This window comes from Pteropus vampyrus, unplaced genomic scaffold (genome assembly GCF_000151845.1).
Source record: "Pteropus vampyrus isolate Shadow unplaced genomic scaffold, Pvam_2.0 Scaffold1, whole genome shotgun sequence".
NCBI classification, from domain to species: domain Eukaryota; kingdom Metazoa; phylum Chordata; class Mammalia; order Chiroptera; family Pteropodidae; genus Pteropus; species Pteropus vampyrus.
Window position 1 is genome coordinate 7,188,992 of NW_011888782.1, and position 17,250 is coordinate 7,206,241.

At 35.7% G+C, this 17,250-nt stretch overlaps 1 protein-coding gene across 1 annotated transcript in view; it reads left to right on the forward strand.

Annotated features, from left to right (window-relative positions):
- The window catches only part of KAT2B (lysine acetyltransferase 2B), a 65,374-nt gene extending 56,383 nt beyond the window's left edge, over positions 1-8,991 (forward strand). The window contains exons 14-18 of the mRNA XM_011354901.2: positions 1,175-1,289; positions 2,818-2,854; positions 3,096-3,159; positions 3,257-3,341; positions 6,931-8,991. Of these exons, the coding sequence (XP_011353203.1) occupies positions 1,175-1,289; positions 2,818-2,854; positions 3,096-3,159; positions 3,257-3,341; positions 6,931-7,124 (495 nt within the window). The 3' untranslated portion in view covers positions 7,125-8,991. The remainder of the gene's footprint in view (positions 1-1,174; positions 1,290-2,817; positions 2,855-3,095; positions 3,160-3,256; positions 3,342-6,930) is intronic.
- The last annotated feature ends 8,259 nt before the right edge of the window (positions 8,992-17,250 follow it).

The window sequence follows — 17,250 nt, forward strand, 5'->3', positions numbered from 1 at the left end:
CATGTGGCTCCTGAGTACTTGATCTATGGTTAATCTAAACTGAGAAACACTCCGATTTTGAAGACTAGTATGAATAAAAAAAAGTAAACTATCTCAACTTTTTCTGTTGATTATATGCTGTAATGAAAATATTTTGAATATATTAGGTTAAATAATAATGTTAAAATCAATTTCATTTATTTTTACTTTTTTAAAAAATGTGGCTACTGGAAAATTTTAAATTACATGAGTGGTTTGCATTACATTTTTATTGGGCAGCACTGAACTAGATTTATAGGGATGTACTTTTACTAGTCCCATTCATTTTATGAAATTTTTTGTTTAATTGGTAGGATAATGAATTCATGCCACGTCATTTACCAGTGATAAATTTGAGGTTAAGCAGTTAGGAACTAGAATTTTTTTGTTTTCTTTTGTGAATTCAATTAATGACTGCTACTATTTTTTTTTTCTTTTTTCCAAAATTCAGTTATGATATGGTTAATTTTCGGATGGTGATTTTTCTTTTTTTTTTAGTCTTTTTTTTCTTTTTTAAAGGGAAAACTGCACTGTTTTGGAAATAATTACCTCAGTACATTAGGAATTATTTTACAAAACAAACACCCCTCAAAATTCTCTCACATCATGGTTGTGGTGCCTTGACAGACAATTCTTTAGAGCTGCTTTTTGGATGCAAACAGCATAGGTTGGGGCCCAAGCCTTGAAAAGTTTGAATTGCAAGGTCATCTTCTCAGGTTTTGGAGAATTTCTGAAGTCGGCTTTTCTGCTCCTTCAGTCGGAAGGGAACACAGTTCCTAGTCATGGGATGTGAAGAGGTCTGATGCTTGTCTGGGTAGCAGGTGCTCAGCTGCTTTACTGTAGCTCTGGCAGAGGCTCCTCGAAGAAGCAGGGCAAAATCCTTGGCTCTTATGCTAAAGAGGACAATGGGCCCTTGGAGCAGTGTTTTCTCTCAATATCAGCCAGGTGTTCAAAGAAGGTTGTGTGAGTGACACTAAATGGGCATGGTGTAATAGAATGTTTTCATGTCTTTCTTGTTCAATAGAATTCACTCTTTTCTCCCTTTTTGTTTCCAAAAGGCTTTATTTTGTTAGGAAAACAACTCCTTACGTTGGCTGACGTAAGCTGTGGCCACAGACTTCTGTCTCTGAACACATGTTTTTCCTGTGCTTTACAGATCATTAAAAAGCTGATAGAAAGAAAACAAGCTCAGATTCGAAAAGTCTACCCTGGACTTTCGTGTTTTAAAGATGGAGTTCGACAGATTCCAATAGAAAGCATTCCTGGAATTAGTATGTATAGATTTTCTTTTAAATCAAAAATCTTTTGGTAATGCTGTCAGATGTGTTTGAAATAATTACCAGAGTACAGTACTTTGAAAAGCTTTTCGCCTTGCTCATCTCCATTCATGGTATTTCTAGTCTTTTAAGAAGGCAGAAATGCTTTTCTTTTATGTCTTTTTCCTACTTCCCAATGCAAACAAACGAAAGAGAGCTTAGATGACCCCCTTTGTAGCTATTAATATCCATCATTTTACGAGAGCCTGCTATTTATAGCACAGTGCTAGGTACTGCCCATATGTGGCCTTGAAAGTAGGGGAAATCTACTTTTACAAACAGAAATTGAGTGTCAGAATGGTTAAGTCCTTTAACTTACTTGGCCAGTAACTGTCAGAAGTAGAAGCAACCCAATTCAGATCTCCAAACATCATACTGTCGCACCATGTCTCATTGCCATTATGGTTTCAACTTGCATAAATCTGTGCGCGGCTAAATTAGTTTTCCCAGACTTCTAAAAAAATATGATTGGAAATCACATAATTTGTTTCAGGTTCCCCATTTTACAATAGTTTTCCCAAGGGCTCTTATCTACGAGTATGTTAGCAGCGAGTTGTATTGAGTTAAAACATACAAGACAGCATTGTGTAGATCAGAAGCTATTGAATATTGCCACTTTTCATTTGGTTCAGGTCCAGGATCTTCTGGTATATTGAAGATTTAAAAAGCAAGACAAAATCAAACAAACTAAAATCCTCCAGGAAAAAAAGACATTGTTTCTTCATTATATGTTTCACATATGTTTCTTCATAATCAAATCTGCTTCTGTAACAGATCTTGCTTCCTTTTTACTGCCAGAGCCGGACCTTTTACTTTCCCATATTATCCCTGTTAATGACGAATACCTCCAATATCACTGGACGCCAGTTTGTGCCAGGCATTCTTCTATGAGATAACATCATCTAATTTTTAGTGTTCCGTTTTATAGATTGATGAACTGAGAGACAAAAGGTTCAGTAACTTATCTAGGGTAAGTTAGCTTTTCAGGAGAGAGCCAGAAATCAATCTAGCTCTGTTGGACTCCAGGCTATGTTTTCTTTCTGCTATACTAAACCATCTTGCATTAGAAGCAGGGTCTTTGCCAAATAAAATAGAGACCAGGACAGAATTTGTTCTAACCAAGAATAACAGCTTAATTCTTTCCAGTGGTGATTGGCAAAAAAAAAAAAAAAAAAAAGTGGCTTTGAGTTTAAAAAATACACGTGCCCACCATACTGGACATATTTATTTTTTTGTGCTTTCCTTTGAAAGGTTGGAGTTCCTTTATGAAACACTAATGTGTAGAGCACTGTTGTCGGTCTTGGACATGTTTTGTAGTGTTACTTATATGAGGAGGTGACTGACTACACTTAATTTCAGTTTCTTCCCAGAAATAGACTTATTAAGGCATGGCTGTAATTTATTGCGTTTTTGATAAGTATTAACTGTTATTCTCTTGACCAAAAGCAGTTCTCATTTAGTGTTTAATTTCATTGACATATAGGAGAGACAGGCTGGAAACCGAGTGGAAAAGAGAAAAGGTAAGTATGATGGGCGAGAAGATGTTAATGAAAGTAATTTTTTCCCCTCCCAGCAACTTAAAAAAAATGGGCAAAATGATTGTAATCACCAGCACAATACTTGTTGGGTTTCAATTTTCATTAAAAAATTCCGGGATAATTCTAGTTTTAAATTTTTATAAAACTGAGCTGAATAGGAAGCAGCTGACAAAAGGGTAAGAAATTAATTGTCATCCCTGTTGTTCACTCTTTTCTCTTCAAGTAAAGAGCCCAAAGATCCTGATCAGCTTTACAGCACCCTCAAGAGCATCCTCCAGCAGGTGAAGGTGGGTGTTTTTTTTCATTCACCTGATGCAGTATTTTGAAATGATTTACCACATGGAATTTCCATATTTGATACCTTACTTTTTTTCTTTACCCAAGAGCCATCAAAGTGCTTGGCCCTTCATGGAACCCGTAAAGAGAACAGAAGCTCCGGGATATTATGAAGTTATAAGGTTCCCCATGGGTAATGCCATTAATATTTTCTAAGTTTAGATTTTGGATGGTGGTGTAGGGGACAAATGATTGCTGAGGTTGGTTTATACTCTTCTGTAGTAGGATACGGTATGTATGATGAGTGGTGGGATTCCATGTACCCGTGGAGGACAGTGATGTCAGAGCAGGATCACAAAGGAAAAGTGGGTGGCTATATTCATGAGAGAGATTCTGCAACTTGTCTTTGGGAACCCACACACCAGCAACACTAGCTGCAGGAAGCCCAGGAAGAGATCGCAGATAGCATTAGATATGAAAGCTGGCTGTTTGGACATAACCTTGCTTATGTGCTACCTGTCGGGTTGCAAATGGAAAAATTTCAGGTTATCCTCTTGATTTATTTTGAATCTGATCATTTTTGAAGGCAATAGAAAATAAGTTAGATGAAGTTGCTTGACTGCTATACTTTCAGAAGGAGAAATCATAGTTAATGCAGTCCTTGATTTTTCATGCCCTTGGATACTATTAGTGTCACTGCTTATATTCCTATTTTAAGCTTTGTCTCACATCCAAAACCAAATCAACAAACTAAAAAAAATGCCTTTAGAAATGTAGACTTGTGGAATTTGTTGCTGTGCCTGCACTATGCTAAAATGAATGATTAATTGAATCAATTGAGAATGTCCAAATTAAACTAATTTACAGATGACAGACTAGCTGAAATGTTTTCTTTTCAGGGGATTATGTGGCCATTTTTTTGAAGAGAGCCTGTGTTTTCTGTCTCTTTTCGACCTGTCATGTATTCCTGGTGCTAAGAAAGGATTAAAATATAAAAGAAAGGATGAGAAGGATCCATTTGCTCCCTGATGATGCAGTTATTTGTAGATATTTCTTGTGGCATTCGTTTTCACATGAATATTTTATACAGTTGTGGTAATGATTTCAGTAGTCTATAACTCCTTAAAGCGGTTGTACATCTGTACGCTTTTCTTTCCCTTTTTTCTCTGCCTTGCTTCTGCATATTTCAGTACATGAAAACCAAAATGAGGGTTGACTGAGTCCAGAGTTCTGAATGGAAAGGTAATTTGGGAATCAATATTTTCCATGATGAAAAAATATGTTAAAACCCTGAGGTGCATTCCAAACTAACTGACCTTTGCATCTTCATCTCCTGGACCATCTCAACTTCTTTTGTGAAACCCTCATGGAAAGTTGTGTATGTTTGGGGAGAGTAATCATCCTTCTGCTCCTGTCTATGTGCATTCTGAAGACCTGCAGTGAGAGGTCTAGCAGATCTCGTCATAGCCTACTTATAGCCTGCTTTCTGGAAGTTTTGTGCTTGTTCTAGTCTGAGAAGGGCGTGAGCCTCTCCAGCTGGATACCACTCGTGTGTATAAATGAATGCTCACGAGGGAAAAATTGACCACACTGAGTAAGGCCAGTGGTGGGCTGAGGTATGTGCTGGACGCAGTTAATTAAAACAGTAAATGGTGCTCTTTCATGGAGCAATAGTAATTTTGGTGGAATGCCTTTGTGTACTGGGAGAAATATCGAAATGACCATCTTGCCCCTAAGATGGTCATGTTTTTGAGTACTGACAAACCAGTAATTTTACTTTTCCTCATTACTTTCTTGTCTTTTTCCAAAAACATTTCTTCTCTTTACCTTGTGTCCTAAAAAACTCTTTTCTTCTGTATGAATGATAATCTAACCTGTTTCATTTAGGTAATATTGTCTGAGTAGTCTGGCCTATGCATGTCTTCTTACCACACATGGATTGCTAGGTGCTCCAGAATTCCTAAGATGGGGAGAGGTGAAAATTTGTTGCTGTGCCTGCACTATGATCTAATGGTGTCTTCATATTTGGTATCACTGATGTTTACATCTTTTTTAACCTATGCCATATGATATCACTGATGTTTACATCTTTTTTAACCTATGCCATTTGGTCAACGAAGACTCTAAGGAGGCTAGAGGAAGCAAGATGTTATCTATCATTTTAGAAAAGAAATCTGGAAAAGAAATATGCAGAATTGATTGTAATTAATCAGAAAGATCCAAACACTCCTATGATCCTTGTTTTGTTTCTGCTATATTTTAGGCTCTTCCCATTGCTTCTTACCCTGTTCCTTCCAAAAAATAGTTTGAAAAGCTTTTGGAGAAACTTCTTTGTGTCACGTTTGATTTTTGTACCCCCTCATTTTTCTTTTTTGGGCACAACGTCTCTTTGTTCCAAAACATTATAAACATGATATATCTTAAGTGGTAGGAGTTTAAGTGGAAGGAAGGTAAACATCTAATTAAACCTAGAAAGGCACAAATGTCATTGTTCTTTGTTCATAAAATGAGAGGACATCTTCATCTGTTCAGCCACACTTGAACAAGACATTTAGTGGGGGTATTTGCTGAGCCTTTGTGTATCTTGACAACTTTCAAACTATGTTAGTTAGAGAAGAAAGAAAATTGAAAGTTGAACTCACAGATGTGATGATATACCTATAACTGAGATAGACTTTAGTCAAAGGAAATAGGCAAAAGGAGATATTTTACCACTTTTTCTTTGGTGGTTTGTGGTAGATTAGGATTTTGATACAAATGAAGTTCTCTCCGGTTTGGGATGTTGCACATAAATTTACTTTCTTATTAAATGATAATCCCAGTTTATTTAGTTATAAATTTCTTTCCCTCTGGAAAATTTGATAATATAGTGGGAGTTTGCATTATTGATATTCAGAAGTATTTCTTAAATGATTTTGACTTAGTTTTCCGTGTATAGTTAATATAATTTTTAATTACAGAATCAGACTTAGAGACAACTAGGGACCTGAAAGTTAATGTTAATAAGTAGATGTTAGCATCTTCTAATCTGGATGGAATTCTTTAAATCAGTACTGAGCCTGAGGATTAAAGGAGCCCCATTGTATTATAAATTTAGATAAAGCACTGTCTTCATAGGTAAAAATACAGTTGAAAGCAAATAGATGTATTGGGGGAAATATTGATTTTAAAATAGTCTTGCAAGGCTTATTTGCTTTAGGAAATAGATTATTAACTAAAGTATGTCATTCTTATGTCATCGATAGAGCATAAAACTAAATTCATTTGAACCATTTTACCTGCAAGATCACTAGTGTATTTTTAGATATATTTCTGATCAGTTTCTCTACAACACCAAAACAGCTGTAACTTTAGTGAAACAAACTTGGTTCGATTGTTTTAAGTAATTAGCTTTTCAGAAATGTTCCACATGTTCTGCTCCATGTAGGTAGAGCTTCTTTTCTATTAATTCTGAACGAATAGCTAACAGTACTTAGTTCATCATACTTATCGCTGCTAATCCACTTAGCTTCTTGTGCTGAATAGGGGATTGGGCCACGTGACTAATACTGAGTCCTCTCAATGTGAAAATGCTGCGATTTTATATAAGAAATCCTCACAAAAGAAAGAACATAAGATTTAAGAATCATGTTTTCCCTCATCATATGAATTTCTTAAAACCAAGGCCTTGAGGTGGTAAAAATGTAATTGAACAGATGACATAGATTTCTTTTCCAATCTCCCTTTTGTTGTCTAGTGTGTAAAAAGAGTCAAAGATTGCTAATATTTTTTTTCCTGTGCAGATCTGAAAACCATGAGTGAACGCCTCAAGAATAGGTACTACGTGTCTAAGAAGTTATTCATGGCAGACTTACAACGAGTCTTTACCAATTGCAAAGAGTACAACCCCCCTGAGAGTGAATACTACAAATGTGCCAATATCCTGGAGAAATTCTTCTTCAGTAAAATTAAGGAAGCTGGATTAATTGACAAGTGATCCCCTCCACTCCCCCCTTCATCAAGCAGTGTGCCTCAAGCAAGGTGGTTTAGTTTTACAAAGAATTGGACTTAATGTGTTAAAGATACTTGTAAATGTAATAATTAGCACTTTTGAAACACAAACAAAAAACCTCTTAGCTTTTCAGATATGTATTTAAATTGAAGTCATAGAACATTTTTTATTTTATGAGATAGATTTTAATCTATTTACTACTATTAATGTAAATTTTCTATGGCATGTCCATTAGCTGAATCCTCAATAATAGATGATCAGGGGTTTCCTCAAAACCTGTATATGAGGAAATTGCACATAGTACCAAGATTTGGGGGAAATCCAGAAAATTTCAGACCGTGAATGTTTCCATTTTTTTCTAATGGAATGTGAGAGTTTATTTTTATTTTTTTCCGAAGGACTTTAAGGAAAGGATACATGATAAAAAAGCCTGTAAAAGGTGAAATAGGTGATGTTTGAAGTCTCATTGTAGACTTTTTATATATATTTTTTAGAAACACTCATCTAGATGAGGTGCTTTGAGCAGTTCTGAAAAATGCAGTTCCAGAAAAGCAACTGCTTTGATTCCTAAGGAAGAAATTCTAAATAATGCAAACTTTTTAAAATAAGCATCTGAGTTTTTGATAACTCTATCTACCTACAACAAACTTGTGAGTGCATAACCACTATTTTAATAATTATTTTCTCTACACAAACGTGTAATATTATATTCGACTTTGCTTATGCAGGCCATAAGTTCCAAAAGGCAATTTTCTTGGCCACAAAGGCATAAATTTGAAAACACTTGAAACTGAATCAACATGCTTTAAAAGAAGTATATTCTATATATGTATCAGACATGGTGGATCCTTGTTCTAATAAATAAGGATTTTTTTTCCTTTTCTGTGATACAAATCACTCCACTGATAATGTATATATGGACATTTTTCCTTTTGCATCTTCAGATTATGTATATTCATTGTCTAAGGTGAATTAAATTACCACCAAGATTTGCTATCAGTATTTTAACACCTACATTGGTTTTTAGACCCAGGGTAGTATCCCACTGAAAATCATCATACAACCTTATTAACTTGTCTTGGGATTCCAGCTTAGTGCTTGGATTTATTTCCTGATTAACACTACATAGAAAAGTGGGACATCTGCCATCCCGACTCTGGGAGAACCAGCTAATATGAAATAAATGAAGGCCATCTTGATGGTCTTGACACTAATTTTTATGATACAAATTGATAAACTGATTTTTGTAAAGGACTAGCTTTTAAAAGTATATTTAACTTGATGTTTTCTATCAGCATAAATGAATTAAGATGATCATTTGTCATTAAAAACAGTTGCCAGAGATAATCTGCATGAAGGAAAAAAATCTGCAAATGGCCATGAAGTTGGAAGTATTGTTTTTAATATGTAAGAGATATTCAGAATGCTCATGCTGAAAAATGCCTCAACTTTTTTAAGTATATGAAACCACCTCGAGTGGCATCTAGATTTCTAATGAAGAATGATGATACAGTTTGGATTATGTATCTTGGACTGGTTTTAAACAGTGCTTTGTACTGAATCTGCCGAAGCATCTGTCCAGCTTGGTATCCTGTGAAAGTTTGTTATTTTCTGGGTAGACATTCTTATAGAGTATTGTCTTTAAAATCAGATTGTCTCTTCTATATTGAAAGCATTTTTATGTTTTCTAATTTAAAAATTAATATTTTCTTATAGATATTGTGCAATAAAGCCGAAGTAGGATGTGTGGTTTTTGCAAACGCTTTAACAGCCGATGAAATTTTACATTTGTAAAATTAATATATTGTACTGGTACAAAATAGTTTTAAATTATATTTTAAAAAGCTCTCAATTTGGTAGTGTGTTTTCTTTTTCTAGCAGATTGATTTTAACAGGGAAACTGTATGATCTGGTTGATAAACATTGATTTTATCCTTACCTCTTAGTTCTTAAGCATTTTGTTGAAGATGTTTAGAATTGTGGGATGTTTCATAAAAATCTTCAGCCTATCAGTGAGAGATTTTCAAGAAGAGACACTTACTGTATCTGTGTCTCCTGAGTTGTCCATTGCATCTTGCCCACTGTTACTCATTAAAGGAAAAAAAAAAAAAAATCCAGCTAAAAAAGTGTTACTGGTTTAGAAATTAAAAGGTTTTTTTTCCAGTTTTTCTACTTTGCATCTGTGAAACAGATGAACGAGCAGACAGATGAAAATACAGCTGATACTTAGACATCTCTCATAGAAGCTTTTAATGTTACTCAAAATGCTGACTGTAGGAAAGAATACTATATTCTATTGGGGTACGAGAGAACCCACCAAAGAGAACCCCTCTTCCTTCTTGAATTCTGAACCAACTGAGAAATCAATAAGGCATATATGATGGCAAAACATCTTTATTAATAATAATATAGATACTGGAAAGTGTGGCTTATAGTGAACCCTAGAATGTGATTGACCGCCAGTTTCCAGCATCGCTGCACCCTCGCCAACTTCTCTCTCCCAGGTCAGGGCCTTTCCCTTAAGCTGAGTGCACAGCCAAGAGAAATGGTATTATCTGAAGGCAGGCCAACTCTGAAGAGGCACAGGTGAAGGAGGAACAGAACAACCCAGTCTAGTTTCTTACCCCGGCTCACCAATTAGGTGAGTCCCTTTCAGGGAAGGCAAGAATGAGGGTCAGAGGGAAGCCAGCAGGTGAAAGATGTCCTAAAGGAAAGTAAACATCTGGAATGGAGGCGAGTTTCCCCTTTTTCGTCCCCCATATGTCCATAGTCAAAAATCTCATTTTTTTTTATTATTCAACAAATATTTAAAAACTGGTTGTATTCATTAGAAGAAAATAGTGAGAAGACTTTGAGGTTTTCGTATTACCCGGAAGTAAAATTTATAGTTTTGGAACCTAAGAAGTAGAGAAATAGGGTCAGACTGAAGCACTGTGGACAGATTCATGTCATCCCCTTTAAGCTGTTATTCTTCAGACCAACCCTCAGTGTTTATTTAAGAGAGTCCAAGAGCTGCACAAGGAAGGGTTACTGGTGGTAGCCCTTGGCCTTTTCCATATTCTGAGCTGTTCTGCTCTGGCCCTTAACTAGCATTCTCCTCTTAGCAAAGTAAAAACTTTAAAGAAAGGAGGGCAGCTACTTTGGAATATTAAGGTCATAATGACTGCAAGAGGTAGTGATTAAGTTGGCTTTTTTTTTTTTTTCCCATCTTGAAACATAATGTTTAGATTTCTTGACTATTCAAACATTTTTTTTTTTTTTTCTGGCAGAAAAAAAGGTGAGTGTGTGTAGAGGGTGGTGGTTGGGGCAGGGACTGAAATCAATGCCTGTACTTGAGTCTTAAGGCTCTTGGTGGCGTAGTGCTATTTACCTTCTCCTTCGGGTGTGTCAATGCTATTAAAATGGTAAGAGGGAAAAAGTGTGTTAGTAATGTCACAGTTAGGTAAAGAGATGAAAAATGAACTTCAAGAGGGGGGAAAAAAAACAAGTGGAAGAAGGTTTCCAGGTATATTTGGAGGAAGTAAACAGAAGATGCTGAGGAGGTGAGAACACTCCTGCATCATGAAATGTCCTCTACTGTATTTTATGTATTTTTATGACTTGGATTCTTTATGGGAGCATCTTTTTTGTGGAATAAGGAAGCTAACAGTGACAAAGCTGGGTTTATTTAAAAGTATAATTAGAAAAAAGCAAGGAAAAAAGTCAACTTTCTTCCTCCTTCTTGTTATCAGGAAGTCCAATATAACATTGGCAGTTAGTTTAAAAAAGATGAGAAACAACCCGTGTGTGTGTGTGTGTGTGTGTGTAATTTTTTCTGAGCAGACTGAAGGTTGTAGTTTTAGTTTAGGTTTAAAGTTCTTTAAAAGAAATTGCTTGGAAAACTTGCTGGAAGCTAAAGACTTTCTCAAAATAATGCACCTGTTCACATATGTGCCCTTTGTGCATATAGGTTCACTTGGTTCCTAGACCCCCTACTAAAACTCACTGGTCTCTGTTCTTTGCTCTCTGTTAACCTTCCATTTTCTACAGTTAATAGATGGACATATAATTTATGCTTTAAAATATCCAGGAACAGAATCTGCATTTTTGTGCAATAGGCTGTTCAACAATAGAATAGGCGAAAGGCTATAAGAAAGTCCTTAGATTAGGTTGATGTCAGCTGTTTTAGACTTAGAGTACATACTTGGTTCATAATAAGTCTGTGATCAACCTGTAATTCATATATTTTTACCAGACTGCTTTAAGTGTGCTAGCACTGCTTCTCCTCAGCACACCCAAACACACACAGTCGTAGCTTTGTGCACAACTCAACATTCCTCCTATATATTTTTAAATATTTTACAAAGATGGGTTGCCAGCTTTTAAGACTTAAATCTATTACTGGAGATGAAATGTAAACCATGTGACAAGGTATCATTTATGAATTCAGAGGTGAGAGATTAATATGAGGTTGGGTGAGGGTTGATGATGTGTTTTGGGGATCAGGTTGGAGAGGGTCATGAAACACTGCTAAGGAGCCTGAGTTTTAATAATAGGTCCACAAACGCTACTAAAGGTTAGGGTATATGTAGGTAAAAAATGATCAAAGCTGCATACATTTTCAGAGGTCAGACATTGAACAAGTAATTAAAACTGTCACGAATGCTACAATGGAAGGCAGAGCTTACAGTGGTTGCACCAAGTATAGCTTCATCAACATACAAGTTAAAAAAGTTACTTGCCCAGCACATAGAGCTTCCAGAAGTTTCCTAGCCACTGCCTTGTTCTCTTTCCCAATCTCAAAATAATCACAATCACAGGGTCCTGTCTATAGGGAAATTCTGGAGTTTCCATTGCTATAGTGCTATGAGACTAAAAAGGAAGGCACGATCTAGTAAGTGGGAGCTTAGGGAAAGCTTCCCAAAGGAAATGACTTTTAGTTGTGTGATAAAAGATGAATGGGCATTGACTAAGGCACAATTTGGAGGAAGGCAGGCAGAAACAATACAGGCTGAGAAATCCCTGAAGCAGTAAAGAATCAAGAAACAGAGAATCTAGCAGGATAGGAGTGGTAGAAAGCAAAGAGGAGTGGTATGAAATGATATAGTGTCATTGCCATATTGAAAATACTGGATTTTAAGGGAAGAAATGGCTAGGAAGCGTGATCAAATTTTGTGTCTCCAATGAGATACGATCTCACACCTGTTAGAAGAGCTGTTATCAACAGGACAAGTAATAACAAATGTTGGAGAGGATGTGGAGAAAAAGGAACTCTCATACACTGCTGGTGGGACTGCAAATTGGTACAGCCGCTATGGAAAACAGTATAGAGGTTCCTCGAAACACTTAAGAATTGATCTACCATATGATCCAGCAATCCCTCTACTGGGTATTTACCCCAAAGACTTGAAAACTCATATCCGAAAAGATAATTGCACACCAGTGTTCATAGCAGCATTATTCACAGTGGCCAGGACATGGAAGCAACTGAAGTGTCCCACAACAGATGATTGGGTAAAGAAGCTGTGCTGCGTATACACAATGGAATATTACCTAGCCATTAGAAGAGATGAAATACTACCATTTGTGACAACATGGATGGACCTTGAGATAATCATGCTAAGTGAAACAAGCCAGACAGAAAAAGTTGAAAACCACATGATATCACTTATATGTGAGATATAAACCTAAAAGCAACAAATGTAAGACAGAGACACATGGACATGGACAATAGTGGTTACCAGAGGGGAAGGAGGGAGGGGGAAGGTAAGTGGGGTAAAAGGGGTCAAATATGTGGTGACAGAAATCTAACTATGAGTGGTGAACACAGTGCAATATATGTATGCCTTACTGTTAAATTGTACAACACGAAACTTACTGGATTTTGTTAACCAATGCCACCATAATAAAAATACAAAATTAGAGATCTAAAAAAAAGATATGCTGTAAAAAGCTGTGTTTAATGACACAAGAACACTGACTTGAAGAAAGATGAGAAGTTGATGTTTCATGCGAATTATAAAAGAACCTGTAAATCAATAACAAAAATTTTGCGTATCATGAAAAATGAGCTCATAAAAAGTTAGAAAACAGCAATCATATTCAAAAGTCAGCAGACCCAACAAATATCAGATTTAGACACCTAATGTGAGAAAATAACAGTACTCTGAAAATAAGTGCTTATAATTGTTAAAAATAGAGTCTAAGAAAAAAATAGAGCAAAACATTAAGTGACAGGTTAAATAGGCTGTGATACAGCCAAGGGTGGAACGAGTGAACTGGAATATAGAACTGATGTAACAACACAGGTAAAGAAATAGGAAAAAAGAGTTAGGAGGCAGAGGACGGGCTATAAACAATGTGAATTCTATTAGTGCAGCATATTTTGCTCACAGAGGTATTCAAAATGCCTACCTAGAACAGTGCCTGGCACAGTTGGTGCTGAATATTAAGTCAAAGTCCAATACTTACTAGAAGTATCATAAGGAGAGAATGGTAAAGGACAGTATTCAACTAAGAATTGTTTTTCAATCAACAGAAGGTATGAATATTTATAATCAATGAATCCTAAGCAGAATAAATTACTCACTTACACTTCTGCCCATGGAGGCATAACTACTATGGGACTTGCTCTCCCACTATAAGTGAGAAAATTTGACTTAGTATATTACTATTTTCAGAAATTAGATAATAGGTGTTACAGAGCTGTGATCTCAGGGAAAAAAAAAGATCGAGCCCTATATTTCATCCCATATTTCTTCCTAAGGCAGTTTGAGAATTGTGCAAAAGGAGGGGTTAATTCAAACAGAGCCCAGTACTATCACTGAGTTAAGAAGATAGAGATTTTAAGTTTTGAGGAAGCTAGAATTTGCTAGTAGAGTATTGGAGAAGGAGCTATACAGACAAAGAGCTCCAGAATTCTGCTTAGGGGTCCCTGAGTCTTAGTTGAATACCAATCTGCGTATCGGTAGGGTGAAACTTCATGAAGCTAGGGAAAGAACAGCAGAGGGTTAAAGAATAATTACAGGGAATGAGAAGCCAAACAACTCTGAGTTTACACAGGGCTGAGAATTATATACACACCCAGAAGCCAGAAAAGACAGACCTTGTTAAATACATGGGACATTCAGTGGAGATCTTAGATGCATCATATCTTAGTACTGTGCTAAAGGAGCCCTAGAATAAAAGATACTCTAGACCTGCCTCCAAAAGCCTAAAACCAAGCCTAAAAAGAATCAAGCTGATCTCCAAGTAACAAAACAAACTTCAAAATTCTAAAATACAACAAAATATAGCTTAAAAAATGTTAAATTCTCAATGTACAGTATACAATAAAAAATTACAAGATATACAAAGCAAGAAAGAGATACATAACTAAAAGAAAAATTGACCAATAAAAACTGATCCGGATATGAAAGAGATAATGGAATTAGCAGACAAGAATATTGAAAATTTTTATAAACATAAGTATGCTCAAGGATATGAAGAAACAGTATAATGAGGAAAATAGAAGATTTATATAAAAAACGGAGTTTCTAGAGGTGAAAAATTCTCTGGATGGGATTGAGAGGTTTGACAAAGCAGAAGAAAATATAAGTTTAAGATATGGCAATAGAAGCTATCCAAAATGAAGCATAGAGGGAAAAAAGACAAAGTAACAAGTGAAATTAGAAAATATCTTGAACTAAATGAAAGTGAAAACACAACATTTGTAGGATGCAGCTAACACGGTGCTTAAGGGGAAAATTAGAGCATTAAAATAAGAGAGGTCTTAATTCAGCCTACTTTAAGAAGGTAGAAAAAGCAAATTAAACCCAAAGTAGAAGGAAGACTATGAATACAAATCAGTGAAATAGGAAATGAATGAACAAAGAAGAAATGTCAGTGAAATAATCAGTTATTTAAAAACCTGATAAACTACTAGCTAGATTGATAACGAAAAAAGAGCACAAATTACCAATACCAGAAATGAGAGAGGACATAACTAGAGCTCTTACATGGAAGATATTAAAAGGATAGAGAATATGTATGATAAACATGCCAATTCATTTGATAACTTAGATGAACAAATACCTTGTGTGACAAATTAGCGAAATGGACTAAAGAAATATAAAACTTAAACATCCCTATATCAATTAAGGAAACTAAATTCATAACGAAAAACTTTTTTCAAGGAAAACTCAAGGCATAGATGACTCCATTTTTCCTGGATCTCTGTTCTGTCCTCTCAAATGGTTTCTGCTGCTTTGTCTTCCCATTTTGGCTGCCTCTCTGTGTTGTTTCTATGTACTAAGCAAAGTTCCTAAGTCTCCCGGTCTTATTACTGTGGCTTTGTGTAGTAGATGTCCAGTGGCACAGTCCTGAGAGGGGTTCAGCTGCAGGCCAAATTTAGACCCAGCTTGTGCCACTCCAGGGCCACCTGTTAAGATTTAGCAAGCAATCCACAGACGGTCGTCTTATAGTTGCCTCAAAAAGCCACACCAGAAACTGAGGCCATCTGCCACCAGTGTGAGTCTAGGTGCTGCTTAAGAAGGGGCACCTGACTAAGCAAGGTAAAGATATAAAAATTTGAAAATGTTTAAAACATTGTACTCAACAAGTAGAGAATTCATTTTTGTCAATCGTACGCTTAAATATTTGCAAAATTTGACTACTTATGAAGCCATAAAAGATTTAACAATACCAAAGAATCATCATATAAATCATATTTTTTGATGTATTACAAAAAGTAGAAATCAATAACAATAACAGAAAACTCCAATTTGGTACGAAAAAGTAATTTATAATAAAAGAAAATCACTATGAAAGAATATAGTTGAAATTAAACTTAAGGAAACAAATATAAAAAATACTGAAGAGCTAGTGCCAACAAAAACATTAGTAGAGAAGGCTATACATTAAGGAACTAGTTTAGGAGTGAGAAAAATGACAGCATAAACCCAAAGAATGGGAACAAAAGAAATAACAATAGTAGAAATAATAAAGTAGAAAATGTAGAAAAAAACTGAGGTCAAACAAAAGCTAGTCCTTTGAAAAGAGTAACAAAAATTAGCAAAATGGATCAAACACAAAAGAAAGCAGGTACAAATATAATGTAGGGAGGAGGCGAGAGAATTAAAAATGTTAATCAAGCCACATTCGGAGACTGCAATGTGCTGATCAGCCCTGCAGCCAGGCTGGGAGGACACCCTCAGAACAAAGGAAAACTTCTACTGGGATTGCTAAACAGCCCATTCTTCACTTTTGTGAAGGGGAAACAGAAACCAAGAGTCATTCCCTACGCTAACACCCTGGGGAACCTATGGATTAAAGGCTGTGACTACCAGCAGGCCTTTCACTCTACAGTCTTGCCTTTTCGTGCTACGTACCCTTTCCCATCCTCACTGTATATCCGTAACTAAGGAAATGAGAACTAAAGAATGACATATAAACTGAATTCCTTGAACACTCAGGGTCCCCTCTCTGTGCCTTTTCTCTGTCTCTCTGTCTCTTGCACTATCCCTCTCACTCTCTGCCTCTGTGGAGTGTTACCCCTCTTCTAATAAACTATCTTTTTGACTTTAACTTTGGCATGTGTGTTGAATTCTTTCTTTACTACCCACCAAAGGACCCTCTTCTTCTCTTGGTATAAGGGCTTGGTCTCCTTGTCACTTGGGAAATTTGCCCTGTCCTGTGTCAAATAGGCAATAAAAATAGTAACATAACTATGTAGTATAGATTTGAAAAAAATTTAATTATAACATATCATTAAACAGATGAAATATACAATTCCTTAGAAAAAAGTAATTTAAGTAAACAGAATCAAGAATTAAACCTATTAGACTCATAATTAAAAAACTAAGAAAAATATTTCCCTATGAAAGCACAGGATGATAAATGGTTTTAATGGCAAGTTCTACCAAACTTTCTATAGGTACAATTTGTCCAATAGAGCAAAAAGAGAAAATATTCTCAGCTAGTTTTTGAGGCTAGGATATCCTTGTCACCAAAAATATATGATGTATTTGGGAAAGAATTTAGGCAAATTTTACTTATGATCATAAGTATAAAAAATACTAAACAAAACATTAGCACACCAATTCCATCTTTGTATTTTAAAAAATTGTGACTTACAAGAAAACGGGAAAAGTTT